The 21,366-nt window shown below is 40.3% G+C and overlaps 1 protein-coding gene across 1 annotated transcript in view; it reads right to left on the bottom strand.

The window, feature by feature from the left end:
* Positions 1-21,059, bottom strand: part of RANBP3L (RAN binding protein 3 like) — a gene marked incomplete at both ends in the record, with an annotated part of 34,299 nt that extends 13,240 nt beyond the window's left edge. The window contains 9 exons of the mRNA XM_084278079.1: positions 280-364; positions 5,740-5,843; positions 6,161-6,285; positions 7,232-7,306; positions 8,444-8,518; positions 9,580-9,657; positions 10,291-10,327; positions 10,582-10,637; positions 20,804-21,059. Of these exons, the coding sequence (XP_084134205.1) occupies positions 280-364; positions 5,740-5,843; positions 6,161-6,285; positions 7,232-7,306; positions 8,444-8,518; positions 9,580-9,657; positions 10,291-10,327; positions 10,582-10,637; positions 20,804-21,059 (891 nt within the window). The remainder of the gene's footprint in view (positions 1-279; positions 365-5,739; positions 5,844-6,160; positions 6,286-7,231; positions 7,307-8,443; positions 8,519-9,579; positions 9,658-10,290; positions 10,328-10,581; positions 10,638-20,803) is intronic.
* Between the last annotated feature and the right edge of the window lie 307 nt (positions 21,060-21,366).

Here is a 21,366-nt window from a genome sequence, read left to right as displayed (position 1 = left end):
TATATAAAAAACTCTTTTTCAGGTCAAAAAATGAGCAAAAGAAAGTAAGTTCATACTGGTACGCATTTTTAATTAGACCACTTATCTAGGATGGGGAACATAGGCATGACTGCCTCTTCTACAGAAAATATTTAGATATTGTCCCCTCAACAGTTACTGGAGTAATATTTTACATCTTAAAAAGACCAACAGGAACTAAAAAGAATCGATATTGGGAAAAAATACACTCAGAATTAGATTAGCCTTGATAAAAAGTCTGCCAGCATATACCAATCTTACCAAAACTCTCTCACCCATGTTTTCTCCAAACACAAAATAAGAATTGCTGCTGATTTGTACACTTCTGTCTTCAAACAACTGACTTCTGTGGAACAAAATAACATAAGAATGTGATTTAGAACTATTTAGAATTTGGTAAATATATTACAGGATATATAGAACATAACATATATTTATCTAACTAAACCTTACATTAAATACAAAAAAAAAAGTGACCACTTAAGTAATCAGACATTTTTTTTAAAAAAAACTGAGAACATCCTCTACCTAACACTTCACAAAGGGAACAGAGGGTATCATAGTCTACTTCATGAACATTACTAAGGATCTTCCTTAAAAGCAAAGAACAAGAAGCAAAACAACATGCCTCCTCTTCCTCCTCAGAGCAGTGTCCTACTCCAGAAAGTTTGAAGATTTACATTAGTTTCTCATTTCTTTTGCTCCACCAAAACACTAATATCAATTAACAACTATCCCTGCATGCTGGTGCAGCTCTGGTACCCTTCTGAATTAGCACACTCCCCAGTGCCATACAGGCACTCCTTGGTCATCCACCTATCACGCTGGAAAGGCAGAGAGGCACTGTATTCTAATGCACACACTTTCAATTCACATAAATACTGAAAAAATGTAAAGGTATGACAGCAGAGAACTTATGATGTTGTATAATTAAAACAGAAAATAGCTTCTTCCCATTTTTCAAGTACCTGTTCCACAGATATAGTTAAAATATAAGAAGTGAAGAAAACTAAATACTTGCAGTGCTTTGGTACTAGCCACCTATAGTATGGGGACACAGATTTGGGAGAAATTGTCATACAGTAGATAAACACTTTATGTTTAGGATATGGAGTATGAGTGGTTTTGGCAGAAGCTACATTAATACTACACTTGTCTTTCTACTTTTCTGTCCCTTTTTCCTTCTTAGTGTCTCAGGTTTTCCAGATAATAACTTTTTGGTTGTGCATTGCCATCCTGAGTTTAACTACTCTCAGTTATCCTCCTACTTCTCTGGAGGCTTTGAGAGAAAGTGAATGTGTTTTTAAATAGTGGTGTAGTGACAACTTGTAAAAAAGTATATTACTTGTGGAATACATTCAAGAGTATTCTAGTATAAGTAGAGTTGTGATTTGACCTGCTAATTACATAGCCACTTTAAATTAACAGGATCCACTTTTTATAAAAGTAATTTAAAAGTCCTTGTAAACTTCTTTGTGATGAAGTTGTTCCTGCTGCTGGTTTGGGGGGCTTTTTTAGCTTGCTTTTTGTTTGGTTTTTTTTTTTGTTGTTGGTTTGGGCATTTTTTGGGGGGTGGGGAGGAGTGTTGGAGTCTCTTGCTCCTACAAGTGACAGTAGGTTTTTCATGCTTTCTGTAGAGCTTAATCACTGCATCCCTTGCTGGAAAAAACAAAACCATCCAATTATCCACGTTCTTGTCTCTTTCTTTTCCAGAATGCTAAGTTGGCAGGAAGACAATCTGATGTTCTGTCACAAACTGCATACTTCAGCATCACTTATCTGCTCTTCTGTAACATTTATCACCCTTGAGAGGAGTTAACAGCACATATGACACACAGAGGATATTCCCGAAAATAAGCTGGGTTTGTTGCCAGAACTTGTATGATTGCCTCTAAAACTTAGTTTCTGTGTTCACAACTACAGTGTGCTTGAAATCTCTTCACAAAGGGTGAAGGAATTCTGAGGTATAAGCTATCTCCATGTTACTCTTTGGGAAACAAGTATTTATTAACATTGTCATGCTCAAGGTGTTGCTAAGACTAAGACTAAGAGCAAGTAAGAAAAAGAAATCAGAAAATCCATCTCTTTTCAGCCTGGAAGTCTTTCCTACATGTTTTGGGCAATGAACAGGGAATCCAAAGTGTGGTTAAACTATTGAGTTTCTTATCCTAAGGAAAAATCTGTTAAAATTCACTGAATTGTGATCAGTTTCCATCCTGAAATTTCATCTGGTACTTCAAGGCTGTTCCAGTAACAACTCAGTAAGAGTTAGGTAACAGAAATTGGAGCCTTGACTCTAAGAAATAATGTAGGAAATGGATTTTGATTCTTTTCAGAAATGTAAGGAAAAAGTAATCATCGCAGGATCTTTTTCCAGACAGTTAACTGGAAGTGCCAGCCGTAAAGTCTCAATACTCTTAGGTTGCTGCAGGACAAGAACAAAGTGTGCCAGGAGGGACATTGCCATGGAGATGCAAAACAGAGACACTGAATTCAGGCAATGACCACTAACAGGGAAGAATGGAAGAAGGAGAAGTGTGGGTAAGACACTGGAAAGGGAGCATGGAAAGGGAGTAGATCCAGGTACTGTCCTCAGGGTGTCCAGAAGGCTCTGAGTAGCTGCCAGTTCCAGTGTTGGCCTTGAACCCTTGCAGTTTTCCAGCACAAAGCTGAATACCTGGCCAAAGGTCTGCATTTTCCCAGCATTATATTTCTGTCACAACACAATCTCCTTTCCAAGCCTTTAATCAGACTCAAGTAACTGCCAATTTGTCCTTTTCATTTCATTACTGCAGCCAGTCCAGGAAATGGAACTGGGACATTGACAGCTGCAGCAGCTGCAGAGGGCTTACAAACCTTTTTCGTTCATCTCTGCTCAGAACCGTTACCACATAAAGGGGTGGAAGAGGAGGGAAAGTAAGAGGATCATTTACAATCCTTGCTGTTGAGACTCTGCATTTTATTTTTTGTAGGTAAATATTTAGAGTTACGCCTTAATTGATAATGAAAAACAAATATAAAAATATCTTTTCTTATCAATGAGCAGGTCTGGCTGCAATGTTCACTATTGTTTAGCATTCATGGAGTTTAATAAAGCAGTTTGTTTGAATACTTGTTGTCAAGTTATGTATGAAAAAACAACCATGCCAAAAAACATTTTACTTAAGTATTTTAAAGCATCAGTCACTTAATACAGGTCAGAAGCATGGCACTTACTCTAGCCTGCAACCTCAGAAGAGCACTAAGCACCTAGCTGCAATTAAATTAGTTGCCAATTTGTGAAATAAAACAGCATTTACCACAACTACAATACACAGAATTAATGAGGCACAAATACCCCAAGCAGATTACCGGTCTCATTTTTAAAACAGAAAAGAAATATCACAAGCTCTTTAAAGTCTTGTAACTTCTCAGCTCAGCATGGCATTTCTCTATCCATCTTCTTCACAAAGCCACTCCCCTATATCTCCCTGTATCTCTGCACCATCCTGTTCAGGTGACAGAAGGTAAATAGCCTTGCCATATAAATGCCAACTGACTTTAAACTGAGTACCATCTTCACTTTAGCTTTCCCACAACGTGAACTACGTGCATTACCATTATTCTGAATCTGACATAAATCCAGAGTGCTGGGGGGCTCCACGTTGTCCTCACATGGCTTAATCACAGTATTAACTGTGATAGAAAGGACAGGCTGGCTCTTCCAAAATCATGGTGAGTATCTACCCTCTGATGATGCTCCTCTTGTTGGTAACATTTAACAATCAAAGTTGTCTGTTACCTAAAAATCCCTTATCTCCTCAGAACCCCAGCACTCTGCATCCCAAATATTGTATGTAGGGACCTTTATCTGTGGTCCATTCAGACCTGAAAAAGACTGGAACAGACTCCTTTGCAGTTAGCATATTCTCTGTCCTCTTTGGGTGGAAGGAGGAAAGAAGTCAGAATCACAAATCAGTTACCTGCAGCCCTAGCAATTTTGAAATGTCATTCTCTCATCACGACTGATGTTGGGTGTGCTCCTGATGCTCACAACTTTGAGTTAAATAGCCCTCATCAACCATCAGCAAGCACTCTATTTAATACCTACAAGATAACCTGCTGGCTAACCACAGACCTAACATTCTCATGAGCCAGTCTCCAATAAGAGGTAATACCCACTCTTGCATCAGTATGAGCTCTTGCAGTCATTAACAGAGGCAGGGACATGGGGCAATGTCCTAGTCCAAGGAAGTCAGCTTCCCCCATGCAGAAATTCTGATGTCTGTGCTGGTCAATCCATGTCTGCACAAAGATGCTACCTTATCACAATCATCACAGCAATTCCGGTGTATGCACAGCAGAATACCAGTTGCAACATTCACCATGTCTTCCACATCAGCCCTGTAAGATTGTCTTCATGATTTTCAACACAGGAAACCTCACTCATCCCAACACAGACGGGACTGACAGTCTGGGAGCTTTTTCTCCATTCAGTGGGTAGTGGTGCATGGCCATTCTTAGTTGGTGAAGCAATTCATCTGGTTAATTCCAATAACAAAGGAGACTCTGGAATGCTAACGGAGTTTAGTGACCCCCAAGGTGAAAGGTATCCCTGCCCATGGTAGGGGGATGGAACTTGATTATGTTTAAGGTCCCTTCCAGCCCTGATCATTCTATGATTCTGTCCCCTGTGTCCAGTATGCTGACATTCCTGAGTCTCTCTGTATCTATCTCTCAGAAGACAGTTCTCCAAATAGACACAACAATGATGGTAAACATTCAAATCAAGGCCATATTTTGAACTGCCAAAGCTGCTTGAGATGGCAAACCAAAGTAGTTTCTGGCTTCAGGGTTGCTAACGAAAAACAAACTGTCCAACAGGGATTCCTTCCCTGGCCAGGGTCCAATCCTTATTGTATATGGAGCTCATATCAGTACCCACAAATCCTGGCACCACATGCAAACACCAGTGAGCCCTGTGTGCATTCAGAAAGCATGGGCTAAGTACCATGTGTCGTGGTTTTACCCTGTCTGAGAGCCGAGATCCACTCAGCTGCCTGCTCTTTAAAGGGAAAGAGGAGGGGGAGAAGGGCGGGGGGGGGGGGGGGTGGGTGGGGGTGGGGGGTGGGTGGTTTGAGGCAAGGGAAGGGAAAAGGAAGAGGCAAATAACAACCCCAAAACCAAGAAACCAAAAGCCCATGAGTTGGGATAAGGATAGTTTACTAAAATAGCAGAAAGATAAAATGTAACAATGCTAACAGAACTTCAGAGCAAAAAATCTATGAAGCTGTTGATACACAATGCAGTTTCTCACTGAACCCACAGCTCAGGCCGTGCCACCCAGAGCCGCCCTGGAGCCCGACCGTCCCCCAAAAACTGCGCGTCCCGGAGCTGCCCCTCCTCCTCCCACCAGCCCCCCTTTATACTGGGCAGGACGTAATTGGCATGGAATACTCTCTTTGGCCAGTTTGGGTCCCCTGTCCTTCGTCCCTCCTTTCTCATTAGTAGAGAAATATGAGGAACTGAAAAGGTCCTTGACTGCTTGACCACAACTAAAAACATCAGGGTGTTATCAGCACTGCTTTCATTTTAACTCTCAAACACAGCATTCCATCTGCTGCTACAAAAGAAGTTAACTCCATCCTGACCGAAACCAGGACACCATGCTAGACACCTAAGACAAAAATACATGTCATAGGCCAAGTGAAAAATAGGTGTAGAAATGTAATAAACACTTACTGTGGTGGTTTAGGGCTAGAGAGATTCATGGTAGTAGATGACCTCACTGCTGGTTTAGAACTGACTGAATTCTCAGCAGAGGTGTAAGAGCTGTCTTCAGATAGCTAGGAATAATAAACCCAAAAGAATTAATTAGATCAAAGTTATTTTCTGCTACAAACAGATCTCCTAGAAGGAAAGAGTCACCAAGGTGTATATATACACGTGTGGTAGTTGGCAGAGCTTTCAAACACAGGAGTTTAACAGTTCACATCATATCAGTGATCCATGGATTCTACTGAAACTGATATAGAAACTTTATTGAAAATCATGCAGTGGAATTATTAACTGCTTTAGAGCAGAACTGTTGTGGTTTTGGGGGTTGTTTTGTTAATTTGAGCTGCAAAAGTATATTACTCAATAAAATTACTTTTCTTTTTACCTGAGCATGTTCTTCTTTCTTAGTTACTAGAGATACTACAGGATTTTCAGGACAGGTCAGGGCTTGTGGGGGTTGTAAAGTGGCAGGTCTAATGAGATTCCGCAACTGACTTTGTGACAAAGCTCCTTGCAAAATACAAAGACAAAATATTTAAGCAGAGAGTTTTACTTCACATCTAATTCATGCCTATGTGTCTTGCCTCTTTTAACTTAACATTTCAAAGCATATTTAAGTAACATATATTGTTGTTTACTTGCTATGAAAAACTGTAATCCATTCTAAAATACACAACTCTGCAGTGACACTGTAGAATAATTGCTAGGGGTAACTTAGAAATTAAACTTACATTCACATATTAAATAATGGTTCAGCATTCAAGAAACATTCCAGGGTGATGAGCAACTGATACATTTTCCCCAGTCCCTACCCCCACTTTGCTGTGAATGGGGGAGAAGGGAGCAAAATTCTGACTGAAGTCTGCTAAGAAGGGAGTGGTGGGGGGAAAGTGTTTTAAGATCTGGTTGCATTTGTTTTAAGATCTGGTCACGCTGCTGACTCCGGTTTCACAGTTCTTTGTAGTGGAGTGTAATAAATTAGCTAGTTTTCTTTCTTCAGTCTGTGTTGAGTCTGTTTTGCCCATGCTATGCATAACAGAATGATCTCTCCCTGTCCTTATTTTGACTCCTGAGCCTCTTAATATATATTTTCTCCCATGTCCAACTAAGAAGCGGAGTAATAGACTGACATTGGTGGGCATCTGGCCTCCAGCCAGGGCTAAATCACCACACAGCTACAGATGCCAAGAGGGTTCTCCACTGCCTTCTCCAGCAGTTAATTAGTTAGAAATGTGAAATTTTATTATTCAAGATTGTATGCAGTCCACTTGGGAATTAACTAAGAGCACAGGCTCAAAACAGTGCTCACAGGATATTCACGCTGTCAAACAAGTATCTTATGAACCTCCTAACAATGCTTAGCATAGAGAAGAGTTACCATTTTTATGCCTTCTGAATCTGTTAAGAAGAACATCTTTGAGGAACTACAGTGAACAAATTCTGCAAAGGCAATTACCTTCTTTTGTAGTTTTGATCAAGTCATCATGCCTTCGATGAAGAGCTGAGGTCATGAATATGTTATTCTTCTTTACTGCAGAACAAGGGATTTAAACTTTAAGTAACAATTTTTAAATATAAATTCATATTGCTGTAACCTCTCCCCATTTTGGTAGTACCTGAGCAGTATTTCAACCTATCCATGTGAACAAGATCTCTGAGATAACTGTTACTGCTTCCATTTTACAGGTGGGCAGACTTAGGCACATCATGAGTGTTTCTGTCAAACACAGAAGTTTTTTTGGTATTTAACACATTTTAAACTCATTAAATACTTCTTCAGCTCTGAAAAACAGGTGCTGCTGGTCTGCAAAAGCTATTGAAATGCAATGCTCTCTGACCCAGTCTGAAGCATTCTTAAGATGAGTAAATGAGGCCCAAGAGCATGGGAATAAATAAATGAACGTGCCCTGCCCTGTTCCGGTAAAAAGCCTTTCGTAACTTACTGTGTTGATGGCAGTGCTTTCACTTTCACTTTTTAATAAGGATACCAAATACTATACATAAAGTGACAGCAACCATGTCCTGTAAAATGACACAACTGATACTGTACAGGCAGTCACCACTTTTCCATTGCAGAGAGTGTGGTTTCTTGCTGTAACAATATTGTGTCCTCTTAAGAATGTTTAGAAATCCGCTATGCCAAGGTCTGTCAAGGATGTCTCCTCTGGTAAGAAACACAGACAATGATTTAAGACCACTCCATTGTTCCCATGAGCAGGAAGTGCGATAATACTCCCAGGGTCACTGGTTAGATGGAAGACAGGTTCCTAGGATAAAAAATTACATTCCTACAGGAACCACCACGATTAAATTGTTAGCAAAGTAATTCCTGTAATTACTTAATCCCATTCTGGTTTTTTTCAAGTATAATTTGTACCACACTGTGTCAATGCCTATTTCCAAATTATTAAAAACTTCCTCCCCAGTTCTGCAGGATTCACTAACAACAAATGGCAAAAACATTTCTTCTACTCAACTTCCAGTCCTCCTCCTAAAAGAATTCCTTTCTCCTGACCAACTACCAGCAGCCTAGTCCAATGCACTCCAGCCCTGTCAACCAAAAAATGCATTTCTTTACACCTCTTTATTTGAGTAAATACCAGATTTTCTACATAAGTATTTACTGGTTTTGTGGTTTTCTTTTCTTTTCTTTTTTTTTTTTAATTACCTGGCTGGGAAGGAGGGAAGGTAGGAAGGATGGTAAAGGAAGATGATCTCCCTCTTTTCTGCCCCAGAGTTGTATCTGAAAGCGTAAGAGACCGAAATTAACAATTTGTTTGGAGGGGGGAAATTACCTTTAAAGTTAGCCAATTTGATGTCGTGCCATCACTGGCAGACAAATAAACTATAACCTGCTAACTTCCAGCTTTCTGAAGTAGACTGTTAGTTTATGTTTATGCCTGTACTGCTGAATCAGAAAGGTGTCTAGGGCCAAGTGGCACAGCCCAACTCAGGCACACTGCTTACGACTAGTCCACTCTGTTAACAGTCCTGCCTTGGAGACTATCAGCTGTAGAGGTTCAAAACAGAACTGGGATGTGAGCTATCACTCAATCAGTGTGGACAGTCAAGATGTCAGTCAAGTTGCACCATGCTTTACTTTTTGACACAGGCAACCCTAAAATTTCTGACAAAACAATGATTTTCTGTGCATCATCTCAGTATGATTTTCAGAGAAAACCAAACAGTATATCTTAAACCCTCTTTGCCAAATTCAGGTGTGGCACAGCACTTGATAAAACAAAATACAGTGTACACATATCAGTGCCTGAGTTCAGCAATAACTTTCTGGTCTTATTTGTATGCTAAATAAATACTGTAAAACACAGGTCAGTCCTTCTGCACAGTAGCCTCAGTGACTTGTGTGCATTTTCCATGGAAACCCTGCAGAGGCCATAAGGACATTCCAGGTCAGCTGTTGGCTGGGTGGAAGAAGGGGCCCTTCTGGAAACTGCTTTACATTTTCAGGGATTGCCCAAAGAACACTCATCACTTCCACAAACCAGAGAATCTCATTCCTTTCCAGCTCTTTTTCTCCCTTGATTGTGTGAGAAATCCTGGGCAAATTATATGTAATTTATTTAATAGTATGTAAGTATGGAACATAAAGGTATTTTATTTTAAAAGGCATTTATTGGAAACTACCAGCAAGATTATATCAATTTCTAAGTTTTCATGACTCATGACTTGCAGCATTTGCACAGTACAGAAATATTTTTTAGAAAGGAAAATTCCTTCTTTTCTTTACCAGATTAGAATACAGAACTATAGTAATTAAAACAAGACCGGAGCTAACCATCATACCTGTGTTACATTGAGCATCAGGCTTCTGGAAAGTAAAAGATGATGATCTTGCACGCTTTCTGGAACAGCTAAGGAAATCTATAGAAGAGTAAATATAATGTTCTGCAGGGGCAGACTGGCAGAAGACTTCAGCAGAAAGTTATGATACAGAATTAAAACCTGAATACAGTAAATTCTAGGAATGACTTACTGCAACTTAGGTTCTTAGCTTTAAGAGAGTACCTAAGAGCACAAGGTCCTTGGAATCTCAATCAACACCTGGCAACAGCCTAGGGGGGTCTTCTTTATTTCTACTAAGTTCATGGAACCTAAATCAATCACTGAGAATCAGTTCAGAGCCTACCGGCTCAGGAGACATTCAGAATGAGAAGTTACATTACAATTTAGCTTAAGCAAACGGAAGAGGGCAGCAAGGAGCTTGTACAACTGATCAGTGTACTTGGTCACTTTTCAGGGCTTCTGGAGTTTGGCTTTCTGTTATATATGAGAGCAAAGATGGAAGAATTCTTGAGGTAAAACAGAGACATATATATTAGGACACAGTGCGTGGCTCTACAATCTACATAGTCTTAGAGGGACTTGCCCCAGCTCCGACTTACAAGGACTTGTCCCAGCTCATACAAAGGAAGGGTCAAAAAACTATTTTCACAGGAGACAGACCCGTGAATCACTCAGTGTACTGTTATACTGTTTCAATAAGCTGATTATTACCATTTTCAGCTTTGCAAACTGGGTCTTCTGCAGGCCGCTGGGGGAAAAAAAAAAAAACGTAAGTGTGGAGAGGTGAAGGAGAAAACAACATCAATTTTCTAGACCAGGATGCAAAGTGTAACAATCCAGCATATATGCATTAAAAGCAGTGTTGTTTCCAGTTTCTACTTATTCTGTTTAGACACTATTTATTACAAGTCTTAACCCGATCTAAAGTCTTATTACTGCTAGGATCATTGCCTATAGATTTTTCAGCGTATTTTATCCATCATGGGGAAAAAAGTTTTTTACCTTCAAAAGACGGTCCTTTTCAAAAACAAATGTCGGCTGGGCAAGCACTGATCTCTCTGGGAAATAAGAAGATAAAATTTTTATTAACAATTCTGTAATAGCACTTCTCAGCGACAGTTCTCAAGGTTGTCCAATAACAAACAGAACTTTGTTACTGACTTCCTTTAACAAAGGAAGAAAACATAAAGCTGCAGTGATGTCCACAAGTGAGTTTTGCCTAAGTAGATACTGTAGGATTTGGTCTCATATGTTTTTAAGCTTTTTTTAGTTAAAAGGAACAAAAGAGTGCTTTTAGCAAACACCATCTGCCACCCTTCAAGAACAAGACTGAACGGTGGCTTTGGTTCACAGAAAATGTAAGGATGTGAATGGCAAATGACCCCAAAATGAAAGCAAGGAAATGTGTTGTTGCACTTGGTCTCTCAGCTACATTCCATTTTTTTAGGCTTCAAGTAAATGAATACCTAGTGTTATTTTTAATGTGTGAGCAAGTGAACTTCTATAGAGAAAACTCTACTCTCAGGCATACCTCTGCATTTCTGTATGACCAAGAACAACTTTGGATCCATGCCTTTTGTTGTTTGTTTTTTTTTTATAAAGCATATTTAAGCATACAGTTGCCTCAGATCAAGTCATAAAATCATTGACTCACAGACTGGTTAGGGCTGGAAGGGACCTCAAAGACCATCTAGCCTTAAGCTCATGTCATGGGCAGGGACAACCTCCACTAGATTACGTTGTCCAAAGCTCCATCCAACCTGGCCTTGAACACTTCTCTGGGCAGCCTGGGCCAGGGCCTCACCACCCTCACAGGGAAGAAGCAGCTAATACCTAATATATATATCAACCTTCTTTTAGTTTAAAGCCATTACCCCTTGTCCTATCACTCCTTGCCCTTGTAAACAGTCCCTCTCCAGCTTTCCTGTAGGCCCCTTTAGGTACCAGACGGCTACAATGAGGTCTCCTTGAGGCCTTTTCTTCTCCAGGCTGAACAAGCCCAACTCCCTCAGCCTGTTTTCTTAAGAGAAGTGCTCCAACCCTCTGATCATCTTCATGGTCTCTTCTGAACTTATTCCAACAGCTCTGGGTCTTCCTTGTACAGGGGACCCCAGCACTTGATGCAGTATTAGAGGTGGAGTCCCACAAGAGCAGAGTAAAGGGGCAGAATCCCTTCCCTTGACTTGCTGGTCACACTGTTTCTGGTGCAGCCCAGGAGACAGTTGGCTTTCTGGGCTGCAGGGGTGCATTGCTGGCTCATGTTGAGCTTTACATCAATCTACACCCCAAGTCCTTCTCCTCAGGGCTGCTCTCAATCCATTCTCTGTCCAGCCTGTAGCTGTGCTTGGGATTGTGCCAACCCATGTGCTGGACCTTGCACTGGGCCTTATTGAACTTTGTGCAGTTCACAGAGTCCACCTCTCCAGCCTCTCAAGGTCCCTCTGGATGTCATCCCTTCCCTCCAGCATGTCAACTACACCACGCAGCTTGGTGTCATCAGTGAATCTGCTGTACTTACTTTGCTTCGGAGCCTGTGCAACACCAATGAACTTACTTTTATTTTCAGTGTGAAAGCAGAAGTTGTTTCCACCAGCACCACCGATTAATGACATGCTTATGCCAATAAAAGATTACATTTAAAGAGCGTAGTGAAAGAACAAAGCAGACAAGTAGATTTTTTTTAGACCACCATGTACAGGATCATCTCAGGCCAGTCTGAGGTGTCAGTAACATGCAGCCAAAAAAACCAATCAGCTCCTGAGCATGGCGTATTTTAGTTGTATACATTAGGAGATGAATGGAGACCCAAATGCATGTATTTCTCTCCATAGGTGGTAAAGACAGAGTAGGGTGACTACTGACATACATGACTGGTCTTTGGCCAGAAAATCCCCACACTTGATACCTTGTTAATTGAAATTTGATACAATATTTATAATGTACCTACCATTTTTAGAACATTGGCTTCCTCTGTTCTGTATCAGAATATTTACGGTTCAACAACAATGCCCATATGAAAATACATGGGTTGATATTTTTATCCTGGCTTGAACACCTATCTCTGATCAAACCGCTCTGGCATTGTTATTGATTACTTAAAGGTTTAATAAAGCAAATATCAACCTATCATTGAGGGTCTAGAATTAATAAATAAATATATATTTAACAAATATAAGTAAATATTTTTAAATAAATACTGCATGTATATAAACTGGAGCAAGAAGCATGAAAACATTACTCAAATCCAGTGACACACAGACACAGCAGTTTTGCTGTATTTGACTCAATTTAGCAAGTTTGGCATGCTTTGCAATGAAGGTCTGGTTTGTCCTTAATAGAAAAAACAGGGGAAAAAAGTTCAACTCCCAAAAAGATAGTTCTCTGTCACTGAAAGCTGAAGAAAACTTTCATATCCAGATGCAGCTGGGAGTCCATGGCATGGCACGAGATGGAGTAATTCCACTTTTATTCACTAGAGGGGAGTGGCACACATCAACAATAGTATTTCACTGAAGTATGATTTATTCAATGGGATAGGTGCTTTTTTTCTGCCTTCTTTAACAAAACAAAAAAATACTTGTATTCCTATTGAATGAAGGAAAATGTAAAAATTAAAGCATGACTAAGGAAACTTTCATATTCTCTACAGTATGTCTCAAAGCTCAGAAGCTAGCAGTACTTTTAAAGGTACATTTAATATTCCAAAGCATGGAATTAGCAAAGAGTGAATTGCTGTGAAAAAGGAACTGGCTTTCTATCACAGAGTTAACTTTTGCTGGAGCTAAAAGGCTGTATAGAGTTTGAAGGGATTAGGAACATCCACTACAGTTTAAACAACGGAATTCCAGTAATAGTTCAAAACACAGAAGCTGATGAAGAAAAATCTGTAACTGGTTGATTACCAACAGAAACATGAAGTTATGATATAATGGTATGTCTTAAAGATAAGCATCCATTTTTTTATATTAAATAGAAAAGATATATCCCATCAACTGCTTTTGACCCAAATGAAAAACTTTCTTGGCACCAGCAGACTCAGTCAGAGGTTGCTGATGCTGCTGCCATGGTTGCATATCATTGTTATGGTTCTGTATTGCTTCTACCCAAATCCACAAAACCTTTTTGTAATTCCTAAAAATTATTATTTGTGGTTCATCAGTAAGATCTTCACTCCACAATCAGGCCATTCATAGAAGAGTTTTAAAATGTGTTGACTATGTATCTTCTGCATCAATTTCCAATTACATTTAAAACTTATCAGATACACAAGCACAAGGTATCTGCAGCTGATCCTCACAGAAAAAGCAACACAGAATTACTTCTGGATGTACTACAAGGCCATCAAGGCATTACCACAACTGTGTTAACGTGCAAATTTTAACACTGGTGAGCAACTTTGCATTTCTCTCCAGTTTCTGCACTAAGGTTGCCACTGCCAGAGTGGATGGCTGTATGCTGGGAGAAGGAGAAGCCCTTCTGCACCCTTCTCTCCTAAGCAGCAGTGGGGGCACCCAGCCAGGTTGTGCCTGCCTGTCCCAGGGAAGAGGTAACAGCAGCCAAGGCCAGGTGCATGCAAAGACAGAGCAACAGGATCAGGGTGGGCTGGTGCCTCCCCTCCTCCTCACCACCAAAGGGAGACAGACTGGCCATGCCTGGTTAAGACTGGGCTAGTCCAGTCCTCAGCAGCTTGGCACTTGTGGATAAAAGAGGCTGTTGGAAAAGTTACCAGAAAAAACTGCCAATTGGGCTGCCTGTGGCTGCAGGGACTAGAATAATCCACCAGCCAAGAGTCCAGACACAGAACCTGCCTGCCTGCCCGTGAATAATCACCAGAAATTGGGCTCTCTCTTCAGCTGCCCTGAAGCTGCCGAATTAGAAAGGTCCTGGCCTAATCATTGTTGCATTCAGAGTGCAAAATAAACCACTGCCCAGAAGACACATTAGAAATGCCCCGTTCCCTCGTTTGGGATCTCATCTGCACAGCCTCCTGGCTCCAGCCTCCCATCCTGCGCAGAAGCACTAACAAGTGTTCTCTGACCTGCGCTCCCCGATACAAAGGTACCTGAGTGTCAGGCTTGACGTCTGCCCCGCTCTGCATCATCCCCCCATCACTCTGCTCAGCGCCCTGCCTGGCGCTGTACAGGCAGACATCTGGCAAATGATGGCTGTGCACATGCCCAGGCAGAGGCTACATTTATCCAGTGCCGTCTAAAAGACAACACAGAGGTGCATTTGGGGAAAAATAACTGCTGGCTGCTGCCTAAGCTGAGGAAGCACTAGTCAGAACTGTATGGAAGAAATAATGTACCACTGCTTTCACCACCTTTTCTTGTATTCCAGAAGCCAACATTGTCCATCACGTGTGTGAGTCCTTCAACCTTTGCTGCGACATTTCATTTTTATTGCTGTTGCTTTTCGTAAAGCTGTGAAATCTTTACAAAATACAGACATTAAAAAATAATTGGGACACTGATGGCTTTGAAAACTTTAGAGGAGTTATTGTTGCTCCATCTTGCCCAGAGAACAGATGAGCGATCCTTGACCTTTGAGAGCTAAGGATACAGTGGACACCATACAAGCCCAAATCTCTCTCCAGTTTTCAGGCAGTCATATGCCTGAAGTCATATGTCAAAAGTGGCTGACAGTGCTGTGGCTCCATTCCATCAAAGCAAAGCAAAAAACCACTCAAATCTTTAAGAGGATAAGATGGGAAATTGTGATTTCAATAGAAGTTTTTTTAGTTCTGACTTTGAAACAGTTAATTTTTGCATTTTCAGTTTCAAAAGAAAATAATGTTGCATTTGCACAATTACCAAGAGTGTCACACAGTTAAAAACATTTTCATTCATATTAATACCAAATATTTTCTACTTTTTAAAATCTAAAGTTAGGAACCTACACCTATACAAAAATAACAGTAGAAAATTTTATACCACTCAGGATCACTGACTCCAGTGAAAGCTGTGAGTGCACATCTAATCTAAAAATCAAACTGATTTTATATATGCATGAAAGTGCAGAGTTTGACAGCAGTTACTGTTCTTCACTTTAATCATGTTTTTCTCCTCCAGTCTTGCCAATATATACTATTATAAAAAGGAAGTACAGAAATTGATCTAATCACTCAGATATTGCTAATTACAAAACTGAGTACTATTTAAGGAACTAGGCTTTCTGTTGTGTCAGAGGTATGCAACATCACCCAATTGTTTTAATTTCTGCTGAGTGACTAGACAATACCTTCTTCGGGGACTAGCCTGTCAATGCTGAAGGAAGCTGGAACTACTTTTCCAGTAAATTAACATAATACCTTATAAAATGTAAGGTTAGACATTTTACATGGTGTTCTGCTTTCCTGCTTTGTATCAGGTTTTAAAATTAGGCCTAACTAAAAGCCATACAAAAAGCCCTGCTTTAAATACTTCAACACATAGTAGTTTTTCATTCTACGTATCAGCTGAGTGCCACTGATCAGTTAGGCCACAGGATTCCTGTTGTTTCTTTCAACAGTTTCACACAGGGAATTTCTTTAAAGGCCTAATGCCAATCCACTGGATCTTGCCTGAGCTTCTGCTATCCCCACAACTTTATATATTATATTTATAGATCATTACAAATAAATACCAATCTTGCAATCAGGTATTTCAGACTGGCATAGCTACAAGACTGAATCTTCACACAGAACCTAAATAAAAATCACCCAGTGGCTCATGACTGCCAATAAAGATGTAACACTGATAACAGAAGCTGACTTGTAAAAAAACCCCAGTAAAACCCCAACATTTTTCTTATAATGCCTTAAATTAAAATAACAGTTTGTACCTCCTTGGTTTCTGTAGCAATCTTGTTTGTACCTCATAGGAAATATTTTTTTAATTCTAAACTAGAAACTACAATTTCTACTTTACACAGTAAGGAAAAAAAAAATTTCTAAATCAAATTAGTTTTCTCAAGGAGAGTGAGATTCTGTACAATTGTATAAGCTGCAAGAGCTACAAAACTTGTAACTGCATCCAGCTTTCTCTCGCAATATCCCAGTATATATTACACAACAAACAATAACTACTACATAAAAATGTATCATCAGATTATTATTTTATCCTATCAAAATGTAAGGATATGATATAGTATTAACAAGTTCCTTTGACACACTATAATATGAATTTCTGGTCCCCAAGTCATAGAACTCGGACCAAATAAAGTTAAGCAATAACAACAGATTATTGCACATAGCATTGCCAGAGTTTCATTGTTTCACATACAAATCCACTCAAAGGGTCCATGTAATTGGGGAACATACTGAGAAGAAAAGTAGATTTACTGTCACTTTAGTTATGACATCCCCAGAGGTAGTTTTTGATTACTAAAGCATTAAGCCAAAAAAACCCCAAAGAAAAACCCAAAAGTAAATGAGAACTTTGCCTGTGCCGTTTGTGAATATATGATATTTATAGCTATTGCATGAATAAAACACTAAGACAACATATCCTATCTGGTATTTTGTGGCAATGTATGTGGAGTAAGCACCAATGGACTAGCATGTAAGTGAAAGATGTGGTTTCAGAAAGTAGTAGAGTTCCACTAAATAAAAAAGGCATTAATTTGACTGTGCTAGCTGACGATCTATTAACATGTTACCTCAAGGAGCATCAGAGTTAAACTATAAGTAAACAAGCACTTTCTGTTCAGTATGCCACAAACCCACAGAAAGCTAATTATACTTCATATAGTAAAACTCCAGTAAGAGGCAGAAGGGCAATACATATAGTGAAAATATGCAATAGGATAAATCAACAAAATACTTTGCTATCCAAGCTTGGACTTGTGTTTAAATATCATTTATAGCCTTTGATACAAACAGAGATCTGTCAATATTTCCAGAGATGGACCATTTTCGTCTAGAAAGAGGTGAAAAAATTCATAAAAACCTTGTGGCTAAGAATAGGGTTTGCCCAACCTGCAGTAGAACCGTGGCTTCTGTTTTATAAATACTCTCTGAACTTTGCAACATAAAAAAGAGTCAGTTCACAGCCAAGCAAGAGCGCAGTAAGGCTGCCAGCCAACATCTCAGGTCCCGCGGTGACCTCACGATAGAACCCAGGCTGTCCTCTGACGAAACTTAAATAAGGAAGGTGACACAGGGCAAAACAGGGATGTCCTAGAACAGTGCCCTTTAGGCACTCAGCTCAATAAAATTGCCCAATTTTTAAAATTTTGCACCTCTGATCCTGAGTACCAGGTCTGTTTCTGGAGGCACTGAGCAGCTGAGAACTCCAGGTAAATTCACACACATGGCTGGCTGCTCAGCACCTTCAAAAAATCAGGTCGCTTTATTTAAGGCTCTGAATATGGACCTGGAAACCTACTGTCAGATTGCTTATTACCCTTCACATCTTTTATTTCTGCTTATGAAACGCATTCAGTACTTTATAAGACAATTCTCTTAAAAATTAAGATGAGTTTTAATGCCAAAATGACAGGATTTTGCAAGTAACTTTTTTTTCCCCCAAGATTAACTCATTTGTATCTTAATCCATTGTAAGTACATGGTGTGTTTTATAAATTGGTAACCAATAAAAGCAAAAAGGAAAAATGCAACAGAGTCATATATCACATGAAATTCTACTCTGGTCAAATCTCCAATGTTCTACAAAAGAATTTAATATACACAAAGGTATGAGTGATGCAAGCTGCTACATAGGCAGAAAATTTTCAAGTTCAGTATCTTAGTCATTCTTCTAGATGCACATGCTTTTTTTTTGGAATACTCTTCTATTGAAGAGTGTCAGTGAATCAGTAAATTGAAACAAGTTTTCACGAGTCCTGATTTTCCAAAGATGTTCAATGGAAATTGTTCTAAATAATTGGTCCAAAACCATGCTTAAGTGTTTTATGAGATGAAATAGTCCCAAAAAAAAAAAGCACTTTAAACATAGTGAGATGAAATTTTGGACAAAGCCTTTCATTTCTTCTGAAAATCAACATTCTCAAGAATTTTATTTCTAAAGGAGAACTTTAAATATACACAACAGACATTTGCCCTCCTGTCTGTGCTTGCTACAGAAGTGGCTGTACTGCAATGGCCCATGATGAGATTGCTGAACACATCACTGCATGCTGTTCCAACACTCTCTATTAAATATGAATTGTATGTTGCTTATCTTGGGCTCTGATCGCATCCTGTAGATAGAGTCTGGTCAACTGATAAATAATTGCACATATCCTGGTTTGCATCAACAGAGAATTCATTGTCAAATAAGACAGTTTCTGTTTCATCATTCTCAGAAACAAAGGATCATGAAAGTTCATCCAGCTGACTTATTACTGATTTATTGCAAAATAAAATTTCTGTAAGAATTTCTCCTAGGACAGCTTTACTGTACTGTTAAGACTCCAATCTTGCACATTCTTTGTCACAGAAATAGTTCATAATGCACATAAATAATGTCACTGTCATCAGTGAGACCAGTTATGAGAGCAAGGATTCTTCACCCAGGCCCTAGCTTTTCAAGGCATGATTCTAAATAGAGTTTTCTCAATCAGTGTGGAATGGGTTCTTTAATGCAAACAATTCCTTTTCCTACTCCTAGCTTCCACTGTGGGTTCATAGCATGCTGGATGAAATTTAAAAATCAACATACTTCTTTCACCATGGAAACTCAGCTGACAGCCTGTAAAAGAGTTTATAAATACTGCATATGTCACACTCACTCATCTCTGTAGAGTGCAGTCCCCGTCTTTATATGGGCAAGACATAAATAGGCATTAAAATGACAAAAAAAAAAAAGCTACTCCAGCAATACTTTAACACAATTTCTGAGAGAAATAAAACCCAGTTGGCTCAATTTCAAATACTAGAATGAAGAAAATATTTTTGGGAGTCTCATCACTATGGTGTCATTCTAGCAGCAACACAATGACAGAAGTAACTGTGTCACTAGACCAGCAGGACTGTATGAAAGTATTTAACCAAAAATTGTTTTACAAACACTGAAACTTCCAGTACCCCAGTGCTCAGCACTTTTAATCTATTGTAGAAGCCTGAAAAACACTCAATGCAAAGGCAATAAAATTCACAGTATAAAAAGCTTTACCACTTTCAGGGCATTGTACCAGTATTAAATTTCATAAATCCCTGCAAAGTAGCATGGGAGTAAGACTAATTTATTTTCTTTTCCTGCAGCAATCGAACTATACAGGTAATAAGGCCATGAACACTCACACATCCTTAAATTTCACTTACATATGCATGTAAGTAAACTGGCTGTGCTCAACACTAAGCACAAACTGACAGGTTGGCTGACTCCTAAGAATCACAGAATCACAAGGTTGGAAAAGACCTTTAAGATCATCAAGTCCAACCGTTTGCATCCTATGTTAAACCATATCCCTAAGTACCTGATCTATCCTTTTTTTAAACACATCCAGGGAGGTCTCAACCCCCTCCGTGGGCAGCTTGTTCCAGGCCCTGATGACTCTCTCAGTAAAAGACTTTTTCCTAACATCTAACTTAATAACTTAGCCCAAGCACTCTAAAACTGTATCACTCATAGCATCAAGGGTAGATCTTGAGAGCAATCCTTCCTTTTGCTGTTTTGGGTTCATTCATCAACCTGTACCGTAAAAATGGTTGACGGCATCATCTGCAAAATGTCCTTAATATTTGCACTTGTTTATGCATCCTCTGAAAAAATATTCCTATCACAATTTCATATAAATGATTTCCAGCACTTGCTCCTCCTCATTACCTAGGTGATAAAGAATTGTGCAGTCCACCTCTGTAGTCAGGCATCTCTCCCAGGAGCTAGGCTAGGTTTGCTCTCAGTGCCCACGTGTACAGTGCAAGGTAGGAACAGCCAGGAATGCAAGCGCTGCTCCTACCCACTGTCAGACCCAGCATTTTGGACAGCTGCAGGAAGTTTATATGACTGGGGAACTGATGTTCTTAGAAACACGGAGAGACCACTTTGGGGTGCTCTGCAAGCAAAGTCCCAAAGGCCTTTGGGTAGTGCCTTTTCTTCAAACAAAGTGCAAACCGGGAGACCCCTGACAGATTACCACTAAAAACTTGCAATAAAAGACACTGCAGACAGCAGCTGTAGTTCCATCACCCACAACACCGTCACCAGCCAGGCACAATTCCCGTGCCTATCCCAGTCCCTGGAAATCTCCTTGCAGGGTGAGCACTGGAGACGTGTGAAAGGTACTAGTTGACAAAGCCTACCTGTACAGCATTCCTCTTTGGGGTTTGCCTTGCCACTGCAGGAGCTGGAGCAGGGGCCGCGCACGGTCTGTTCTTGCAGGCGAGAAGCGTGGTGCGGCGCCCCGGGGTCACTCGGACAGTCTCTTCTTCTGGGGAGCTCAGGCTTCGCCTTCGCACCGTGCCTGGATCTGACTGGAACATCGCGGCCCGCAGAGGAGCGCCGTACACCTGAGTGTAAAACGCGCCCTTTGCAGGCAGGAATTGGCTCGTTTCTCATTACGAGGTCCTCAGTACCACCTCTACGTTACATAGATCCAAGCCCAAGTCGTGCCTAGAGCTTTAGATTCAGGCTCAGCCGTTACTCGGGCCACCACAAAAGAAGCCAGACGAAGCCCTGTGACGGGCGGCCCCCGGATGTTACCGGCCGCGCCGGCTCCAGCCAGCGCTTCACCGAGCGAGCGGCAGCCGCGGCCCGCTGGGGTGTGAGGGCGTGCGGGGGCTGCGGTGACAGCTCGGGGCGAGCTCACAGCGGGCGGTGGCCGTTGGGAGGGGATATGTAAAGCCCGCACGGCAACGTAAGAGGG

The sequence above is a fragment of the Gallinula chloropus genome (assembly GCF_964237585.1).
Source record: "Gallinula chloropus genome assembly, chromosome: Z".
NCBI classification, from domain to species: Eukaryota; Metazoa; Chordata; class Aves; order Gruiformes; family Rallidae; genus Gallinula; species Gallinula chloropus.
Note: the sequence above shows the minus strand (reverse complement) of the source record. Positions and strands in the feature narration are given on the sequence as shown.